A 23,053-nucleotide genomic window follows, 5' to 3' on the forward strand; every position below is an offset into this window, starting at 1 on the left:
TGTTTTGGTGCTAGGACCTCTCCAGTATCAAAACTTTGCATGAATAAATTGAAGGTTAGACAGTATGCAGGAGTCTGTTTTTGTACCGGCTGGATGTGCCCTTCCCTCTCTTACGTACCTTCCTAATGAAATAGATGCATTATATTATATAATTGATATATTAATTAAAGCTAACAGGTGGAATATATTTTTTTTTGTTTTTTTTTTTTTGCTTTAAGCATACAGCAGAAAAAAATAGCATGTTTTTATTTTTAACAAGAACTGACTGACAACTTAGTGCCAACATGCATGTCTGTTGCATGTTCTATTGTCCCTCCCTAATAGCAGAATGATAATGAGGTGCAGCCAGACTATTGTCTAGCACTGACACAGCACTGTGGCAATAACACGATTAATCCCTTGATCATACTCTGGTGCAGTTGTGCACAGGATAAGCTATGGACACATATGGATGTGTAGCTGTTGTTAGTGTACTACATTGCTTGTCCACAAATGCCCCTTTTAAACACTCTGTTCCATACATGCACTGGCCCATACATGCAGTAGTTGGTAGCACAGTAAGTGCACATCCACACTGCTGCCAAGCAGGTGCACTATTGCCCTTGTGCTGTCGGTCACACACAGACAGATATGGGCTACATGCAGATGTGTGCGGAGGGACTTGGGGAGTTGTCAAGACTTACGCCATGCAGATCCTCATGTCCTCAGAAAGTATAACGTCAGCCTAATTGAGAGATGATCCTAAATTTTGAAGCAACATTGCATTTTGCAATAACTGACGCACTAACACACTTTGAGCTTCGCTTTTAAAGCTATAGTTTTAAGAAAAAGTGTGCTAGACAGCATACTATAACTGCTCAATGTCCCTTCTGGCTTTTATCAATACTTTTATTGAATTGTCATTATGTTGCAGTAAAGATGGGTTTAAATGTATGATTGGATGTTGGAATTCTCCCCTCATACTCTGAATTTCCTTGCTCTTGTTTCCTCTCCATGCAGACACTTTTGAAATGGTCTCAGAGGATGAGGATGGCAAGCTGATGTTCAAGGTTAACTACCACTACATGTCTCAGGTTAAGAATGCCAGCGATACAAACAGCGCAGCCAGATCTCGCCGCCTCGCCCAGGAGGCTGTCACCCTGTCCACATCTCTGCCTCTGTCATCTTCCTCCAGCGTCTTTGTCCGTTGTGATGAGGAGAGACTGGACATCATGAAGGTAATGTACCGCTTCAAGTCCTCATCAACTATATTAGGTCCAGTACTGCTGTTTACTTTTGAGTTGATAATAACACTTAGGCATTCAGAGTTGGTTCTGATGTCTGTTTTGCCTTTTGTTGTGAACTGTAAGAGTGATATTGTGTTTGGTTAAACTGCTTGGTTTGTATGGGATGTTCCGTGTGACACGCCGAATCCACTACTTTGAAAATAAGCCAACACTGCACTTCCATCAGGAAATCTGTGTTTCTGTGTCTGATGTTTCGACCATATGACTGGTCATCGACAGCTCTTACTCATTTCCCCTGTGACATTTTAAAAATGGCGCTCAACCCACAAGTTGATTAATGGTAAAGTCTCTTTTGCTAAATGTCAAAATCCTCATCTGTTGAACTGGATTTTGGCCGAAGAACATTCTAAATTAAGAAAGCAACATACCAACAACACAGTTGGTATGAAAGTAGAAACCATTAGCACACTGCTACATGCCAACATCCATGTAACTGCATTGCTATAACACCTACAAAAAGTGGAAATACATGAGCACGAAAGACAACAACAAACCTAATATATACTGTCATATATTTTGAAATCACTGTGGTCACAAACTAATAGTCTTGTCACAACAACTGAAATTAACTTTGAAAATAGACTTGCAATGAAATGTGCAAATGAAAGTCAGTGCCCTCCAAAACAACTGACAACACTGTTTATGACCAATGTGGTGGTTTTTACGAAGGACAGAATGTTGTCATTTTTCTGAAAGAAAATCACAGTCACACTGTATCCTGGAATGTGTCCTATGTAGCTCGAGTAATCCCTCTATGCTTACCGCTAATATCAGCTGTGCAGATGTGCTAGACTGTGTTCAGTAGGAATGTTTTTAAGTTCTCATTTCAAGTCTGATCCAGGTCACTTGTTGATGTTGAGACTACTTGCAGGACTGGTTGGTGATCTGCTGTTGCTTGTGAGCTAGCTGTTATCTCATTAGCCCGCAAACCGCTACTGCTGGATTTTTTTGGAATTTGCAAGTCAGTGTTGGAAATGGAGTTGCATAGTGAGCTACCTTGGAAATTTCTATTCAAGGCATGACGCTAGGAAATCTGCATTAGATACACAATATCCATGTTTGCTTACTGTTCATCCTTCAGGTTTGATTTCCCAATGCATGTGAACAAAGTGCTTTACTGCAGCTAGTTCTTCAATCGTATATCCTCGAAACCTGTCCTGTAAATGGAAACTCACTGGTATTAGAGGCATTACTGCTGATTTATGTTATTTGTTTATAAACACAAACTAATCTCATTTAGTGAGAAAATAAATTGGAATTTGCCACAAATGCCACGGGTGCTATAGATGGAACTGGTCTCTTCTCTGTGCTCATTTCACACTTAGCTCGTTTTTTAATTACATTATTGGGGTTGTAGAAGAGCCTGAAAGAGGGTCCACACCATTTCTCCATTAATATTTTTGCCATTTGGCCTTTGTTTGTACCAAATTTACTGTTATCAGTGCATCCACCTTTCCTTAATTAACCCTCTGTCAGTGTATGATTAATCGCTACCTTTTCTTGGGTTGTTTGTGTTCAAGCATTTCTCTGTATGTGTTTATAGGTTCTCATCACAGGTCCAGCTGACACCCCGTACGCCAACGGCTGCTTCGAGTTTGATGTTTATTTTCCCCAAGATTATCCCAACTCACCTCCACTGGTCAACCTGGAGACCACCGGTGGACACAGTGTGCGCTTTAACCCTAACCTCTACAACGATGGCAAAGTGAGTTGAAAAATGTATAGTCTGTGACTGTAAGTCATTTAGTAAAGTTAATCTAAATGTAATTGAGGATTTATTATTTTTACCGTTTTAAATCTGAAACAGTATGATACATATATGCTACATACTGCTGAAATCAGCATGACTTTGATGGTATATCTATCTGGAAGTCTGCGTCTGCCAGTATGAGGATGATTTCATTTTGACAGCATTTTGATATTCCTTGAATATGCATTTTAAATCTTCGGCATCAAACTCGGTTTTCTCTTTTCATGTCCATGTGCATTGCATATGCCAGTATGTCAATCTGTTTTTAATTTTCATATTTAAAAATGTTTATTTATTTACCACTAAAATTAAAACTACTAATTAACTGACAAAATCGCCATAACCTAACATCGTATAACCTTGCAGTCATTACAGTGAAATTCAATAATCAACCTCTAAAGTCACTCTCCAAACATTTTTTTGGAATTCAAAGTTTTTCTGGAATTTAGCTTTAATCAAATAAAACATTTTAATTATGGCACTTTTCCCAAAGGCTCCCAAGGGCCTCTTTCTGAAATCTGCCAATCTATTGAAAATTGCATGGGAAAGAATCTGATTGGCTGAAATGTGCCAGTTGAAGGACTGCAATCTGTTTCTTTGGTTTCTGGCTAAAGTTGCTTTGTCTGTTTGTATTAGCAAGCTTAGGCTTTATTTTATTGTTTCCATGTGTTGTATTCACACAAATAGAAAATGGAATGTTAATTTGAAGTTTTTTATTATTATTATTAACAACTTTAATCATTTGTATGTTTGCCTTACATCTGATATAGGCGTCCATAAATCATCTGGTGTCATAGAAAGTTGATCCTAACAACTTTCAGTCTTTCTCCCATAATCATTTCCTCACTACCAAAGGGTGATTGTTTCCTTTCCATTCATGGGTACACTTCATACAGTAATAGCTAATGTAGATGGACTTTTCAGATTTTCCAAGTACCTCTTGCTTGATAGTACTAAGGCCGAGAATGTCTCATCAACATGGTTCTTTGATCCCTGGACACAGACAGTATTACCTGTCTATTCATGTAAACCTATTTGTGGTAAAAACGCAGACAATTTCAAATCAATTAAAATTTCTAAAATTAGCACTACTGTCGAGTGTAGCGTTCTGACAATCACAGTATGACATGCCAGGTTAAGTCATGTATTTTCTACAAAGAGAGTGAGAATCTGTAAAATGAAGCCTAGGGTTGAGAGCGTTGACTTGCAATGCGGCTCTTACATCTCCACTAACTGCATAGTGAGTAGGGTTGAAAAATAACTGGCAGTCTGTCCAGCACCTGATATAGGATTTATAGTGTCAAATTAACCCAGTATGTCTGAAGAGTTTCTTCTCCAGTTTTTATTTAAACTTGACATTTGGAAGTGGGCATCCCTCAAGGCTTCCACTAGACATGCTAGAATATGTAGAGCTCTTCCACTGTTGGCCTGGCTTCATTCCATTGAATAGTTGGGTTCAAGGTGTTAAAGTTCACCCCATCAGCTGCACCTCATTAGGCAGCTGCTGACAGTCCACAAGTATTTCTATAATGGGCCCAGACAGCTGCTATAAGAAATTCCTGGGGCTTCATACATCAGAAGTACAGCCAAAGAGAAGAAAGCCACCATTCAGCACACTAATGAGTGATGGAAGGATGGTTAAATGGAAGAAAGTGAAGGTTGATTGATTTTAAAAACAGACAAATATATACTTTTTTTTTAGGTTTTTAGATGCATATCGTGGAACTCTTTAAAATATCAATGAACTACAATCAAATTCTTAACCACTTTGTACATGCCATTGGATGCATGGCAAATGTTTTTCAAATACTTGAATTGTAGGCAACATTTACTGAGTTGCTCATTTCTTGGACAAATTAATTATTCTCCTGACTAAATAATCTTGCTGACAGACTACACATTTTGCTGTTCCCTCATTCAAGAATAGTGTCAGTATTAAAAAATAGTTAAATATATACACTACCTGTCAAACGCTTGGATGCACCTTCTCATTCAATGTTTTTTATTTAATTATTTTATATATTGTAGATTAATACTTAAGACATTAAATCTATGAAAGAATACCTATGGAAGTATCTTGTTAGCAAAAAAGTTAATCTTCAGTAATAATCTACAATGTAGAACATAATACAATTAAATAAAAATATTGATTGAGAAGGTGTGTCCAAACTTTTGACTGGTAGTGTACGTATGTAGGAATTTTTGTTTATTGACATTCTCTTGTAGAATTAGATGAAAACATGCCACTACCATATCAGGAGGCTAATTTCAGTTTAGTGAAAAGACACAAATAAGGAAATGTACCAAAAAAAAACTTTAAAACTCAACATATTTACATAATATATTTAATTTGGTCCATCCTACACAGAATTTGTGCTTTGTACAAGAAGTTACATGCAGGAAATATTTCATGTGAATATAACAGCACAGTATGCTGACTTCATGGATCCTTGTGCTAGATAAGCTGCTGTAAATAGTTAGTTAATGCTTCCAATTCATGGAATTGTGAAGTGTGATTGTACATCAAAACATAAGTTGCACAAAGATATTTTTCCTGCATGATCTCAACCTGTGTCTGGCACCAATTTAATGACTATGAAAGGCTGAAAAGTGGCTGTTTGTGGTGTACACTGATCAGACATAGCATTATGACCACCTGCCTGATATTGTGTTGGTCCCCCTATTGCTGCCAAAACAGCCCTGACCCATCAAGGTATGGACTCCACTAGACCCCTGAAGATGTGTTGTGGTATCTGTTAGCAGCAGATCCTTTAAGTCCTGGAAGCTATGTGGTGGGGCTTCCATGGATCGGACTTGTTTGTACAGCACATCCCACAGATGCTAGATTGGATTGAGATCTGGCGAATTTGGAGGCCAAGTCAACACCTCAAACTCTTTGTTGTGCTCCTCAAACCATTCCTGAACCATTTTTGCTTTGTGGCACAGTGTATTGTCCTGCTGAAAGAGGCTACAGCTATCAGGGAATATCATTTCCATGAAAGGGCGCACATGGTCTGCAACAATACTTAAGTAGGTGGTACGTGTCAAAGTAACATCCACATGGATGGCACAGCCCAAGGATTCCCAGCAGAATATTGCCCAAAGCATCACACTGCCTCCACCGGCTTGCCTTCTTTCCATAGTGCATCCTGGTGCCGTGTGTTCACCAGGTAAGCGACGCACACTCACCTGGCCATCCACGTGATGTAAAAGAAAACGTGATTTATCAAACTAGGCCACCTTCTTCCATTGCTCTGTAGTTCAGTTTTGATGCTCATGTGCCCATTGTTGGCACTTTCGGTGGTGCACAGGGGTCAGCATGGACACCCTGACTTGTCTATGGCTATGCACTCCCATACGCAACAAACTGGGATGCACTGTGCATTCTGACACCTTTCTGTCAGAACCAGCACTAACTTCTTCAGCAATTTGAGCAACAGTAGCTCGTTTGTTGGATCTGACCACAAGGGCCAGCCTTCACTCCCCACGTCCATCAATGAACCTTGGCCACCGCTGACCATGTTGCCAGTTCACCACTGTTCCTTCCTTTGACCACTTCTGATAGATGCTGACCACTGCAGACCAGGAACTCCCCACAAGAGCTGCAGTTCTAGAGATACTCTGACCCAGTCATCTAGCCATCACAATTTGGCCCTTGTCAAACTGGCTCATATCCTTACGCTTGACCATTTTTCCTGCTTCTAACACATCAAGTTTGAGGAATGTTCACTTGCTGCCTAATATATCCAACCCACTAACAGGTGCCATGATGAAGAGATAATCAGTGTTATTCACTTTATCTGTCAGTGGCCATAATGGTATGCCTGATCGGTGTATATTCCATTCTACTGATATTGATTCATGAATGTTTTTTCTTCTGTGTGTGTCTTTGTGCATGTGTTTTGTTAATCAGGTTTGTTTAAGTATCCTCAACACATGGCATGGGAGACCAGAAGAGAAATGGAACCCACAGACCTCAAGCTTTTTACAGGTGAGATGGAGATCCATCAAAACAGAGTCATCTGTCTGAATGGATCAGCAGGACAGTTATTGTGAGTCTTTGTGTCGCAGACTGCAGTTTATCACTGCCCTGTCATTACACTACCAGGAGCTCTGTATTAATAGGCTCAGTGTCTCGACAGCTGACATGAAGGATTCTTTTTAAAGTAGTTATTTTTATTTATTTTTTATGTGTTGGTGACAGTGTGTGGGTGCTAATCAAACCAAACACAAGCCACTATCATTTGAACCTCTAGGTTATGCCTGCTTACACACATCACTCATCTTGAAGTCAGAATCACTTGGCTTCAATTGCACGTTTAGCCCCCAAACCATCTGTTTTTAGACTTGATCTAGTACTGTATCACATTCTATGCTGGCAGTCCACTTGTAGTGTTATACCAGATGAAATCTGTTGAATTCTCATTTATTTTTATTTTCATTTTCTTCTTGCCCAATGCACTTAACTTGTATTTAATTTTTATTTGTGCTAGGCTAAACAGGTAAAGATGCCTCATTGAGATTCAATCGCACTAAACCATCATGCTCTGAAATGAAGCTGAGAATTTTTTGTGTGTGTGTGATACAGCCACTCAGTTGTGGAAAAAAAACACATAGTGACAAATCTTGAGTTGCTTTTGTCCAAGAAATTAGACATCCATGGCTCAAAATTATTAAAATATTCAGCTAATATTTGCTTTCTTACTTTTGTAGATACCTATGCCATTTTAAGGCCGTAGGCGGTTTCATGTAGCTGAAAATGTGTTAAAATGCTTCAGAATGAAAACAAATTTAAAAAGTGGGCTGCTCAGCACAGAAACATCTTAATGATTTCTATAAAGAATCTTATGTGAATAGTGTAATGCTGACAATGTTTGAAGATTACTTTTTCAATTTCTTCAAATAAAGTCATTAAATTCCTTATGCTGTATTTTGTCGTGGTGAAGTTAAGCTGCTTATTAAAGACTGAATTCTATTCCAATCGCCATTATAGTCCTAAAACTCTACCTTTTTAACTGTATCAAAGTTGTAATTGTTTATGTAAGGACTTAGGATTTTTATTTAAAATTGACTGTAAAGGAACACCTGAAATACCTAGAACTTAAAATATGGTCTTTTTATTTATGGTTTCTTGCAAAAACCAAATGCAAGGTAATGGACATGTTGATGAACAAATCATTGTGCTTCCTGATTTAAATGCAAAACAAAGTGGAAAAGTACAGCAGATTTAAGCTGTGTCAGCTGGTGTAATGCAGGTTGCACTGCAAACACTTATTTACTTGCACAACCCTTATTTCACCTGAAGTCACCCATATCCAAATGTCTGCTTCTGTACAAAACAACACATATTCAAATAACCTATATTCCCATAATGAAAGGTAACATATTCATGAAACAGATCATTTATATCCGTATGACCATTAAGAAGACATATATTATTGGAATATCTTTAATACTTTAAAAATAAATAAATTAAACATCTAAGGTGACAAAATAGAAAAACTTTTGAATTGAATTGAATTGGAATAGCCCTATAGCATTAAGAGACTACTGAATATCCAAAATGCCATACAGCCTTGTGAATATATACACAAGTTTGTTAAAAACAGCATGTTGCCACACACCCGCATCATTATTTGGTTGTTTTCCATGCACACTCTTGCATTAATTTTTCATATGTATTGATCCAACAACAAGCAAGCTAGAGCCCTTGAAAAAGGATCTCTGCTCTTTTTTATATAATTCCCTCATTTGCAGGGTTGAAGAGTGCATAGAGATGTCTCCATTGATTATCATTCCAGTTACCGTGCTGCAGATCAATAATGGAAAATAAGGAGGTTGGTGAATAGAAGAAAGGGAAGTGGGCTAGAATCAAGTGGTCATCAACCAGGGTAGAAATCAGCTGTAAAATCAGGCAACCCAGTTTAAGACATGCATACAGTGTCAGTTGAAGGTCATTGGTATCCACTTGATCAAGCTTTTCAAGTTCATCCAGCTCCAGTGTGACTGGGGCCAGCAGGCAGGCCTCCAAATTCAACATTGTCATTGTTGGTAATGTAGTGACTTGGAACAGACAGAGCGACGCAGGAGGACGTTCTTAGTCTCCTTGAGACAGGCCAAAGCATTAATCGAACTGTTAACAAAGATATATTGAGGATGTATCTTTATGAGGCCAAAATATTCCTTGCTTTTGTCAGACTCTCTTCTAAGTGTCCACTGCCAAGATAATTTTAGAGGCTGTAGATGTTGAGGGCATTGAGGGGATGTCAAGCTATGAATAGATCAGGATTGTACATAACTAGTAGAAAACTTAAATTGCATATGAATGTTGTTGTCCCAGCTCTTCTAAAAAGTACACAATGCTACCTTTTTGTCATTAAGAATCCACTGGAATGTTCTGTTTGATCTGCAGTGGGAATCCTGGATATATTAATCACATCATTTCATTTCTCCCTGCTTCTCCTTTCATTTGCTATAGGTGCTAGTGTCGGTGCAGTCCCTCATCCTGGTGGCTGAACCTTACTTCAATGAGCCTGGGTATGAGCGCTCACGGGGCACTCCTAGTGGCACCCAGAGTTCCCGGGAGTATGATGGAAACATCCGGCAGGCCACTGTCAAGTGGGCCATGCTGGAACAGATGCGTAACCCGTCACCATGCTTCAAAGAGGTAGGAATCACTGTTTCACAAATATTCATCTGAACAGTGTTTGTTATAACTTAAACCTAGTTCTACCATCACTCACTGTTTTTAAATCTTTGTATGTTTGTGAAACACTACCAAAACTGGCAAGTCACTCTGCTCCATTATGACCACTTAACTACAAGTATGGACATATTTACACTGACGGTTAACATTTTTACACCTGTGCCGAAGATGCCTACTCTCGTGTCTGATGTTAACCTGAAATTGATTGTGTTCTAGACTGATGTCCTCTGAGACTGTGTCATAAATAGGACACATATGTGTATATAACTTTTAAATAGTCATAATAGCTCATAGTCACCACTCACCTGTAGTTTCTGGATCAACTCAGCACAGGCTGTCTTACTTTGGACACTACTCTTTGAATGTGGACAAAAATAATAATCATACAAAATTGTCAGTATGTATGTGATTTGTTACTGAAATGCACGCTTAATGATAACATTTAATATTCTAATGAATTGGCATGACACCCAGTCTAAACCTGCAGTACACATACTGATTTGGCCACATCCAGCCCGTTAGTCTTTAAGGGTTTGGGTTACGTTTCAGAGCCCAAGCATGAACTGACACCTTCACTACAGACAAACGGCATTAATCCAGATTTTGTTCAGTTTCCCACTTTTGGTGCTTTGCAGACGCATCATTTTATATATCTTAAAGTTTGTATCGGTTTTTCTTTTTATCTCTACCTTCAATACAAAGTCCAAATGGAATACAGAATTATCCTCATAGTATATTAGCTACATACCTCTGCCCTTCTTGACATTTACCCCAGTATTTAAGAATCAAACCATTAAGCAAAAGCCTCCCTGAGGGCTGTTTAAAATACACTCCGCACCTACTTATTCCTTGCTGGATGACATTATGTGGAGGTTAACTTGGCCCTCTCCTCCTCACAGTTTTTGATTTCTTTTGATCCTTTAAATGGCCCATGGTGAGACGGATAGTGTCAAGGAAGATAACAATCATTCAGTCTGCTCATCCAGAGCAGACTCACTCAGAAATGTCAGAAAAGAGGTACTGAGAAAGGAGCACTTTGGAGAAGAAAATGAGGCTGAGAGAAGAGGTGAACAGACGGAAAGCAAAGTGATCCAGTCACCTTGATGGGACAAAATGAGGAAGGCATGGACTGTAGCATAACATGAAAACAGTGAGATGTCATGCAAAGGGATCGTTTGAAGCTTGGTTTGGGGGTTTACAGCTCACTTTCGAAAGCCATCAAATTCTAAGTTTAGTCTTAGGCTGAACTATTGTGGGAAAAATATTATAGTTATTAATAATAATAATAATAATAATAATAATAATAATAATAATAATAATAATAATAATAATAATAATAATAATAATAATAATAATAATAATAACATAATAAAAACTTTTTTTAACCCATAATAAAAATCCAATCAAATAATCCAGTTTCTTGTCATTCAGTTCCTCCTAGGTGGCTTTTTAAAGTTGTTTTAGGTAACTTGATATCAAACAAGTTTAGTGGTAGTTGCTATTAAAAATTGCACTTTCTATAAAAATAATAATAATACTAAGACTGATCATTCAGCCTTCATGTGGGCTACATTACCTTAGTGTTCAGCTGCCACAACTATACATCCGAGAGCATTTACAAGTGTCTGTAATACACTGCATATTGTTCAGTCCCTGAGCTATAAATCCCATGCAAGTCTTCTATCTGAAAGCATGTTGCAGTGGGCTACATTTTTCGGTTTGTTCTTCTCACCTTTTAGCGTTTTGTACCATTTTAATGTATCCACGCTCACCCTGGAAAGACTGAAACTTGATTGTGCTTGGTAGGCCATCAAGATGAGCATTATGTCTCTAAATGTATTTTTACGAGCTTGGTCTTAGAAATCTGCACTGCAAAACCACACAGCAGTGAAATCTCTTTGACAAAAATAAAAGCCGACATGATTTTCACAGCCACAGGTTATCAGAAATGTTGCAGATTTTCAGATTTGTTCAGGGTATGTGTAAAATCATCTGAGTTGAATTATTTGTATGAGCCACAGTAACGTCTGCGTGCATCCATAGCTGCATGTATTCCTGTGGGATCTGAAGGTGAAATATTGTATGTCTCTTTGGCCTTTGCACAGCAGGCAATGCTTGGATTAAAGAAAACTGGGTCCATGACATCACCCAGCTAGTCAGTGAAATGGACCATTGAACCGAAAGATATTAAGAGGACATAGCAGGACTTGGCAATGCCACCCGGCTGAGCAATCTCACACATACACACATAGAAATTCAATTAAGCTTGGTGAGATACTCCCATGTGCTTTTCTCACCACTGGCCTTTTAGCACCTTTAAGTCCTCGGCTGAGACAAACATCGACACAGAGAGGAAAACAGCGAGCCATGAACAATGTGGATTTAGTAGTCATACTTCTCTTGCTGAAAACCATAAGAAAACTTCATTTAATCGTTTTTGTTTTTTTTTTTTCTTTTTTCCCTACATTTTCTGAAATGCTTTGGTCTGAGTGAAACTGGACAAGCAATATGAGAAGAACATCTCAAACTATATGTTCTAATATGTTCACGCTGAAGCCTTTTGGTATAGTGATCACATTTTGTTCAGGCTTGATCTAGGTGTAATTTTTACAGACAATTAAATATGGTGGTGATGTAAAACTATTTACAGAGTGAAGTTTATATTGGCAAAGGGCACAGTTTGCCTCGTTGGCACCAGTTCTCAAGCTAGCACTTTAATATTTGCTTAGACTGATAATGTGTTAGATTCACACTGGTCATGAAACGGATGGATTCCACAGAGACAGTGCTAAGTGGTATGATAAAAGGAATGTCATGTCGTGCAAGTTCGCTAATGGCTTAGCATGATGATCTGACTCATTTGCCACTGCATTTTACTTGATGAACTCAGTCTGACATTGTGTGTTGTTTCATTTAGTTTTGCCATCACCAGTCAGTAGAGAGCCATTAGGTGAATGTAGGAGTCATTTTCATCGACAAATGAGCTGCAGTAGTGATTACCCAGAACAGCTACTGTTTTTTGTGACAGTAGATATGGAAATATGAGTCGACATTATTTCTGTAAATCGACTTATAGCCCAAATAGCTGCAATGAGCCCATCCATGCCTGTCCCTATATTCACATTTCTGTTATTTTTCCATGAATGGAGCAGGTTAGCAGGCTTTCTATGGAGTAAGATGGTGCTTGATTGATAGTTTCTCCAAGATGAGGACACAGTTTTCAATGAGAGCATCACCAGACCTGTTTGGAGAATTTAGGAACCAGGCTGCAAAAATGTAAATGCTCCAGCAGTCATTCACCACAAAATACAAACTAGTGTTGTCACATTATCAAAATTATGATTTCAGTACAATACCTTCCTCAATATATTTTAATGTTGAAATGCATAGGCAGTTCATCAACAAAAACCTAAATCATCACATAGCATGAAAAAAGGTTTGTTGTGGGATTTTTTTTTAACCAATGAAAGTAATACAACAGTCAGGTCTTTCTTTCTCTTGATTCCCAAAGGAATAAAACCACCCATCCATTCAGAATTCCAGTTAGGAAAATTGGGATATGATGCTTGGAATATAGGGACGCTATTCCAAACACTGTGTGGTTGGAACAGATCAGCTTACACTCTGGAAAAGGAGAATATATTCTGACATTTTGTTTCCTTGTAGAGATAAGTGCAGCTATACTTTAATATACAATTTAGCCTCATCCTTTCTTCAGGAATGCATTTATTACAGCTTGTGTTGATCTCCATACTTGTGAACTCCTGATTTTTAGCAGCATTACTGGTGTGAATGCTAAATTTGCTCACTGACCACATTGGTAAGTTAGCTAAAAAGATTAAGCAAATCGTTAATGTCTGCCCTTAATTTTCCTGTCAAACTCGAATAGTGATAAAAGTCTATTTCATAATGTAAAGCACACTTGTTTCACTTGTGTTTGAGGACATGGACCTAAGTGTGTCTACTTTGTCGACAATCGGTGGCCAGCCAGCAATTTGGTACAGTGCTGCAGTGTTTTTATGAGAGAAGAAAAAAGCAGTTGATTTCCTCACTTACTGCCCCACTGTCCCACATCAACGCAGCTCAGAGGAAATACAGTGTCTATTAAAGCACTGCCATTCTTTAAGTACTCAGACTAAGAAAATGTGGCAGAATGTAGTTTTTAATGGCAGAGTATTGCAACACTTTTCCAGTATTGGTACATTATGCAACACTCCTACAGACAGGTAAACCCGACTGACTGAAAAAACACATCTGAGCCTGCTCAGCATTTTAATAAATCCCACAGAGCATGATAAGATGTTAATCACCTAATTGTACATATTAGTCTCATCCTGTGGGAGATTTTGGATTTTTATATGTTAGACAGTGCCTCTACCACAATCACCAAAACACCAAATGATGGAATATCTTATGAAAGGAAGGTAGTCTTTCCCTCCAGCAGAGTCCCAGAAACTAAGAGAAGCAATGCCAAGATGCACTGCAACTGCTCTGACAGCATGTGGAGGCCCAGCATTGTATGCATTGTATTAAGAGACATCATGTAGATTTTTCCTTTGTCATCCATTTGCTTAGACTCTACTCTAATGTCCACCCACAGCACCCAAGTGCTAAAGGACTCACACACAGTACAGTGGTGACCCGTCAAACAGAAGGTATGCATTGCTTGTTGAACATACAGCGTTTTGACTTACATCTGCTGTTCTTGGTGCTGAAGATGCAGCAATGTCAGCTGACGCTGTGCTTCCTGCTGCAGCTCAGCTGATGCATCTTGAGACAGATTCTGTCACGTCTCTTATTTGGCTAAGCACACTGTGTCACTCCTCATGAGTCTGTAGCACTTTGAATCCTGACAGAAATGTGGCACTTTTATGAGTGGGAGTGAGAGTCATCCTCACAATGACCCATCTTTGTGGTTGAGCACAGATATGCACCACATCTGTCACATCTCTGTTCCTTGACTCATAGCGCTGCTTTTGTTTTAAATCCCAACGCATTTTTTATGTATGTTTTCCGAACACTGTCCCTGTAGGTCTTTGGTGTCTGTCTTCCAGAATGACTGAAAATCAATTGAGTAGCTCAGCTTGTTCTAGCAGATGCCCTCCATGTGAACTAGTTGGCCTCTGTCTTCTTGCAGCTGTCTGATTTTGCTGTTCAGCTTCATCAGAAGCCTTCGTATCAACCTTTGCTGTTCCAGCAGGGTTCTCTTGATGAGTAGCAGACTCTTACCTGGCAACAGCTCCACTGTTCTAATCCCATACTTTAGAAAGGTCAGTGTTTTTATTTTAGGTATTAAAATAATAGCTTTGTTTTTCATTTATAGAGTATGTTTGTACTACGTGATTGCTTGATTTGGTAACCAGAGAAAAAAAGTACCTGAGCCATACTGTGAAATTTTCTTGCAAAGTGACCTGATTGATAGCCGTCTATGGCCAGCAGCTTGTGTTCCTGACTGACTGAGTCAACTTCTTACATTTATCATTCATTTTGACCACCTCATTTTCAGCACTGCTGCTTCCTTATCACAGAAAGACGTTGATGACCATATGAGCTCAGCATGGGATTCAGTAGTAGTGCAGCCAGGGCCCCTGTAAAAAAAAAAAAATTCTACTAGGATTACATTTTCTGCTACCACCTGATTTGGTTGGTTGTGAAAATTTCCTCTAATCTGCTGTACATTTCCACTGTGACATTAATGCAGTTCCACAGCCAGCAGTTTTAAGTGTAAATGTCCAGACATTATACTCATCTTACCATATGAACATTGTTTTTGTCACTCAGCCAGGACCAGGATCTTACTATTTATAATGTACCCCAGGCAATAAACTCATATTTCAATGACCTCATGTCCTTTCTTCTAGAACCTCTTAGAACTTAGAACTTTACATTAGCCTCTCTCCCTGTAAGGACCTCAGAAAAGCTCATGTTCTTGTCCTTGGAAACAGCAGTTGACTGAGCAATTTCAACTAAAGATCCACTCACTGCCTTCCACCAGAGCTTCAACTTTCAATTTTTCCATTGTTTTTTTTTCTTCATTTCCAATTTCCAAAGGTCATCCTCATTCAGCCTCATTCCCTCTGATCTGAAATGAAAACATGCTGCCTGTTGGTTCTGCATGACACAATGTTGACCACCTTGTCTCTCACTTCACCGTAATTTGAGTACAGCTCTGTTTCCTGTGCACAAAACGTGATATATTGTATTGAGCTGTTTGACTGAACAATCTTGACTCAGTGTCCACTTACTACTTTGCTCTGGATTGTTCAACCAATGTGCAGTTGTCATAAAGATATTGAAACTTTTTTTCTTGGCACTTCTGCTTTTACAAGATCACAAGTGAACACCTTAAGCTCCATTTGATGCTCTTAAAAGATGCCAGTAAGTGGACATTCAATTGTGAGAAGTACTGAAAAATGTAGACTTTTAGTTGAGTTTTTTTCTGGTTTTTCTAGCAACACTAAAATCCACATTTTTTATTTTTTCCTCACACTTTGGACCTCACAGATTCCTGCACTCATTGCCTTACACATAGACAAATAGCAAAATTCTGTATGTTTTCAAAATTCTTTTTTGGGATTTGGTCTTTATTTGTCAGTTAGTAGAGAGAAAGGTGGATGTAGAGAGGGGTATGATAGTAAGACTCCCATGCACTCATGCACAGTTCCATAGGTTCTTGCTGATTATGGCTCTGTTGTTATTCTGATCATGTGAGCGAAGGATTAGTGGGATATAATGGCACAGACAGCATTTATTTTTGGTACGAGTGTGTTGAGAGACCAATGTTACAACATACCATTTTTGGAGGCAGAGCTAGAGAATAGAGCACAGGCTTGAATTATGCAGCAGCAGATTGTCAGGTGGAATTAAGAACAATGGGTCGCATGTTAAAATATGGATCATTGTGTGAGTTTGTGTGAGACAGAAAGAACGAACAAGAGTAAATATGCATGTTTAAAGGAAAGGATTCACAAAAGCAACAGGCAAATTTGAAAAAGGTGAAACTCAACTTTAAGGGAACATTGTGAAATGGTAGTGAGGTATTTTGTGTACACTTTGCACATCATCAATAGCAGACAAACATTGGTGGAGCACTGAAGTCCAGCATTAACAAATGACACTTGCTTACTTTATTTTCATACTAAAATAACACTGTAAGATGCTTTTGGTGCCTTAAAGTAAATGCAGTTAATGACACAAATACAAATGCAATATGCTCTCTCACACACCTTTCTTTACTTTTTGTGTTAGTCAGACAATAACCTAATCATAACCAGTTAGCTCCTCTGTCACTTATGTTTCATTAGCAGCTCTGCAGGCAGAGGACAGGAGTCAGTGGTTTTGCACACAGTGGACTAGAGTAAGAGCCAAAATATTGTGCCCTTCTTTCTTCATTGGATCAGCTATTCTTTTGAATCAAACGGCAGCTATCAGGACCTAACGTAATTGTGACATCGGAGGAGAGTCCCACCCGCAGGTTTTACGTATGTTTGAGTGAGAGCAATGGCAGCGTCATCATATTCACATCTACACTGAATTGTGAAAAGGCCTCCAGAGCCGCTGACAGGTGACATCCTTAACTAGCTCCACATCATCTCAGGCAAAAATCCCCAGCACTGTCCCTCCTTTCAGCCTCACAGCATGAGGTTCCGTGCCGTGAGCTCGACGATTGGATTCATAGTGGTTAAGAATAGCGGGGTGTATGACAGATCGTGCTGCACGAGTAGCATTGGAGGTTGAATCCCCTTCTATATATTCTTGTGCTGACATCTGGAGGCCGTGCTCGTGTGGATTGAGAGCTACACTCCGTGAACCTTCCACAGCTGCAGAATTGCTGAGTAGTAAACACTTTGAGTCACACACAAGCCTTTCATTCATTACATACAGTGTCACATTGCAACTCTGACACACACGCAGCAAAATGTGACGGTGAGGTTAATTGGTAATTTTAATTGTCTGTGGGTGTGAGTGTGATTGTTTGTCTCTATATGTAGCTCTGTGATAGACTGGTTGCCTGTCCAGGATGTCCCCTGCCTTTACCCTAAGTCAGCTGGGATAGAATACAGCCCCCATATGACCCTAATGAGGATTAAGCGGTGCATAGATAATGGATGGGTGGATACCATCGGCAAATTGTGGTATCTGTCATTAAGCTGATGTTCAGTATGCTACCTATCGACCTTGCTCAATTTGTTGTGCTAAACAGAAAACTTTCTCTAAAGCCCTGAGATAGCGAGCTTTTTACATGAAACTGCTGGACATGTACTGTTGGTAGTGAGCTAATTGTGTGGCTTAAGAGAATGATAGGTTACTTATAGTTCCAATATAGGAATCAGTTTTTTTAGCCATGCTATGGCAAGATTGGTCAGTTTTTGGTGTATGACCAAACACAGATAATACTACTGACATTTCAGCCTGAGCAGTGTTTTCTATCAATATGCTAACTTTTTAAAATAAGATGCAGACTAAGGTAAACATCACCATGCTAACATTGTAGTAATGAGCATTGTAGTTAGCATGCAGAACAATTGCGGTCTCAAAAAGATACTAGCTTGACTGGAAACTTACAGTCTTGTCACCAATATAGAACCGTTCATCACTTAAGAGGCCCTTGTTTCTTGATGCTGATGAAACTATGCTGTACATCACTACTGGGTGGTAGTTCATTTTTTTGAAACTCCACAGTACTGAGGTATATCAGTCTGTACCATGAAAATAATACACTTTGATTGTCAACGTGAGAATGTTATGGTATCATTATATAATAGTTCCTGCTGGACTATTTTGGCTTTAAATTTAGATTTAGATTTCACCTCATCATAATTGCACCTGGTCTTTGAAACTAAGCTGTTTCAAAGATGCAACATATTACGGTACCAGGTAAACAACAAGTGTCTGAAAATGAGTCATGGTTGAATTAGCAGTGTAAGCCTGTTTTACTTTGCTGGTGTTCTACCTTTGGGTTGTGAAAGCTTGTGTGGATGGTGAGCATTGGAAATATTTATGCTGCAGTCTGGGAGTGGTTCAGGGCCGCGGTCAGAGTTAGTAGGGCATGTACCAGAGGCCTTGGAATATTACTGACGGAATACAGAGAACCAAGAATAAGGAACTTTTGATTGGCTGCATGATTCACTCTCGCCCTTGACCCTTCACGTGTCGAGCATTTCCACACATCTATTCTTCTGCTCTTCTTCCTCCCGTGGTTGCCCTGTGGAATAATGAGTGGACAGCATTACCTCAAAGGTCACTGAGTAGCTGGCTTTCTATCAGAGGAACTTGTCTCTGATTGCACATATGAGCTGAATGTGCTCCTGTTTGCATTTCACCAGGAACCTGTGTATGTGCATGTCTAAAGACATGCATTTCCTGAAAGGTCATTTGTCAAGACGCTGTAGTCCCTCGTATGTTTCATTATCACCGGTGGTTTGCATATAGAGTTTCCTTCCACGCTGTGATCAATGGCTATGTCCAGATACCAAAAATCAAACGTTTGCTAGCCCAAGCCACATGCAGCCCCAGGGAAAATGCCCTCTTTAAAAAAACAACACATATGAGATCATATCCATGCATTATTTCAATCATGTGCTTCTGTCATAATGTTTCACATCATGGCTTATATATGGGCGAAGTCGTCAAGTAGCAGACGCTTTCTTCATGCTTACCACACATGTGACCTTGAAACATTCCCTCTTTGCTGGGTACCGTTGCCCCACTTCACTGGATGTAACTGAAGCAGCTGGGGGAGTGGGTTCGGGGGGTTGGGTAGGAGGAACAATTGAGTGGAGGAGGAGATGGAATGAAGATTGGGAGAGCAGAGGGAGATACAGAAAGAAGAGAGCGATCAAAGTAGTCCCCAAACCCTCTCAGCTGCCTCTTTACCTCTCTTCTCCTGGTAAACAGCAAGTCAGCAGACACCATAATAACAAATTCCCTCCCTCCACCCTCAGAGCAGCAGCTACAGACACATCCACCACGGTGCTCGCTGCATACTGATGGCCTGGCCCTGGCGACTGTTGCTAGGAAGTCGACTGGAGGGGCAGGGAAGTGGGGGACTTGGGTGGAGATGATTGACATCATCCATTGGGCAGAGTGTTGCACAAATGATGTCAGAGATTGACTTAAGCATCCTTGAGAATAAACAGCCCCTCAGTGATGTAGAGATGAAGAGAGAAGTTGTTCTCATTGGCATGTTCTTTATTACAGTGGTTTCCTACTATTTCTGTCATATTTAGTCAAGTAACTGTTTTTCAACACCACCCATCATATTCCATTTGATTTCAAACTGCAGGTTAGTGTGATGGTTAAGTCACTCTGGTTGAGATGGAATTCATGATACCACCTGACAAAAACTGGACATTTCCACTGTTATATATTTCTACTTTTTCTCATGACTTTGTTTGAAAAATGTTTGAAAAATGTGTCTGTCACTTTCAGCTGTTTCAAATGTTAATACATAACAAATGGCCTTTCCCATCATTTCCATCACTTGCAGTTATCTATTGTAACTTTATTATTTTAACATGATTATTTTTTTATGCAGTGTCAAAAACACACTCTGAACCTTAAAGACAAAGATGTCCTCGCCAGCCAAAAAAAAGGAATTTAATGACATTATTTACCAACATTACCAAATAATAATCTATTTTCAGGATTTTAACCCTCTAAATGCCAGTTTGTTTCCATGATGCAACCGCTGACTGCTGCAGTTATAACATCTCAGGACAAGCAGAATGATTTGACTAAATTAAAAAAATGTTGTTATTGCGTTGGGTCAGACTGTAGCCTCTGTTTATAGGTCGCCCACTCAACCAGTTGAGCTACCGGGGAACCCATTGTTAGCGTTTAAGTATGATTCACTCATACACTTTTTCTTTTCTTTTTTTTTTTTTTTTTTGCTGATTAAAGACTTGTTTTTGTGAACCGTAGTCTTTTACTATGCACAGGATTTATTCTGTTGTGGCTGAAACTCGTGATGATGTCTGTTTACAGGTGATCCACAAACACTTCTACCTGAAGAGAACAGAGATCATGTCTCAGTGTGAGGAGTGGATCGCCGACATCCAGCAGTACAGCAGCGACAAGAGGGTCGGCCGCACCATGTCCCATCATGCTGCTGCACTAAAGGTAATGTCATCTCACCTGCTGAATGGAGGGAGACTGCACAGCCAGTCAGTTGAGTCAGCAAGAGTTCAGATAACCAGCTCTGATTTGGATCTAGTTTCAAGTTGGAAAAATACCCTGGTTTGTTCAGCACTGCAGACAAATTAGGAAATTTTAAGACATTATTGATGGATCTTGTGAATGTAACCAACAACTGGTTAAGAAAATAGTTTAAAATTTTCATCCCAAATCAGATTTTAATCATAGCTACAATCTACACAGCACTGTTCATGTCTACAGGCATTACTGTGGTTTGAGTTACTCATAAACTTGCTATTGCATATATGTCTTACTGTCTAGATAGGTGGATATGTATGCAGTGCAATCATCACATAGATAAACATCTTTATCTCTGCAGTGATATGTTAATGTAATCACATTCCTAGTTTGCCTTCTCTCGAAATAGACGATTGTTTGTGAATACTCGAGTGAAACACAATGGCAGTTATTTCAGTCATATAGTATCTCACCATCATGGTTCTGATGTTGCCAGATTCCAGTAAACTCCCCTGTATAATTAAAGGTATCTCTACTGCCAGCATGTTATGGTGATATATACATAAAAGCAATTATTTTACAATACCATTTTTCACTCAACCTAACAACCTCAGTCACATTCAGTGATCACACAAAGCTGGTTGTCAGGTTTCTAAATCTACTATCAGCACATTCACATTAAAGGTCGATGTTGGCACCAAAAAAACAGTCACAAACATGGTTCAGTGTAGAGCTACGTATTTCTCACAAAAACAACAAAATATAATCCTGCCCCAGTGTGAGGAATTTAAAGATATATGAGAAGCTAAAAGCAGTCAGAAAGAACTGGCAAAAACGGCAGACTGTAAATGTGTGATTTAATCAGCTTATCAATATCAGTTCTCCATCATTGAGGCATGAGTAGACCTGACTGAAATTACAACTGTAGATTCCAATAAATTAATTTCTATGATGTAGCCTGTTTTTATTGGTGCTTTAGTGTTTTTTATTTTTATGCCACTACAAAACGTATATATATTGTTTTAAAATGTAGTCAATAGGAAGACAAAAAAAGGAGGACTGCAGTTCCCCATGCTTAGAATCTTCTAACCTTTAACTCACAGGGAAAGAAAGGAGTTTAGTTTGTGTCTGCCTCAGAGATCCTCTCACTATCTGTACAGCTGCATGGAGTCATCCATGGTGATTCTTTTTTCCAAGACAACAGATTGACCAGACGGTATCGTTTTTAATCACATTGATGTTTTATCTTGAAGCAGGTTAGAAGCAGGTTAGAAGTTACCATAGCTGTAAGAAGCAAACTACCATCACAGCTCTGAAAACCCAAACTTAAACCTGAAGTTACCTCAACAACCGCAAACTCACACATTGTAGTGGAGAGGGCTGTACTATGAAGCCAGTTTGGCATATCCAGGCTTTCTTTGTGTCAGTCTGCTCAGCGTAAACTAAACCTCAGTCAGAGTTACCGTGAAGGTGGTTCTCAACTGTCTTTGTTTACTCAGACTTTTTGCTTCAAACTCTATGCGCTTTCACATAAAATAGGATGTATAATGCATCATGTAACTCTTCATCTTCATCATGTGCAGCTGCTTCAGCCAACAGGTTGTTTTCATGGAGAACAAAGAGGAACATAAAATGAATGACGGTAAAAAAAATGCTGTTATTGGAAATGATGCAGGACAGCAATGCTGGTAGAAAACTGTTAAACGTGTCAATATATTTATTTCACTGATCCACGCAGCTGATGGTTGATACCAGACAACTGCACAATAAAGCTTTTACAGTTTAAGCTTCATATATTTGAACATGATGTTGTACTGAAGTACATTTAGATCTGACACTGTCCCATAATACAGGATGTAACATTTTTCACCAAATCAAAGTCAATTTAATGTTACTAAAATCGGTAATAAAAACCAATAGAATTGAAGCAGATAGAAGCAGAGTAAAAGGACTGAGCAGCAAATCAGGACAAACATAACATATTTTTCTGATTTTGACATCACCAAGTAAATACACGTAGGTTCACATGGCAACACGATCCATACAGTGTGTGATACTGTAACTACACGGCTTCATTCAGTGGTTTTAGTAACGTAGAAATCAACAGGGTTGCAGGTAGAACATATTCCCTCTGCTGAGAATCTGTATCACTCATAA

At 39.1% G+C, this 23,053-nt stretch overlaps 1 protein-coding gene across 10 annotated transcripts in view; it reads left to right on the forward strand.

The window, feature by feature from the left end:
* The window catches only part of birc6 (baculoviral IAP repeat containing 6), a 134,677-nt gene that overhangs the window by 108,281 nt on the left and 3,343 nt on the right, over window positions 1–23,053 (forward strand). For all 10 annotated transcript variants that reach the window (XM_023296605.3, XM_023296620.3, XM_035942151.2 and 7 more), the window contains exons 68-72: window positions 1,000–1,217; window positions 2,830–2,991; window positions 6,950–7,027; window positions 9,515–9,703; window positions 20,729–20,863. In XM_023296605.3, the coding sequence (XP_023152373.2) occupies window positions 1,000–1,217; window positions 2,830–2,991; window positions 6,950–7,027; window positions 9,515–9,703; window positions 20,729–20,863 (782 nt within the window). The remainder of the gene's footprint in view (window positions 1–999; window positions 1,218–2,829; window positions 2,992–6,949; window positions 7,028–9,514; window positions 9,704–20,728; window positions 20,864–23,053) is intronic.

Source organism: Amphiprion ocellaris, chromosome 16, assembly GCF_022539595.1.
Source record: "Amphiprion ocellaris isolate individual 3 ecotype Okinawa chromosome 16, ASM2253959v1, whole genome shotgun sequence".
Lineage (NCBI taxonomy): Eukaryota > Metazoa > Chordata > Actinopteri > Pomacentridae > Amphiprion > Amphiprion ocellaris.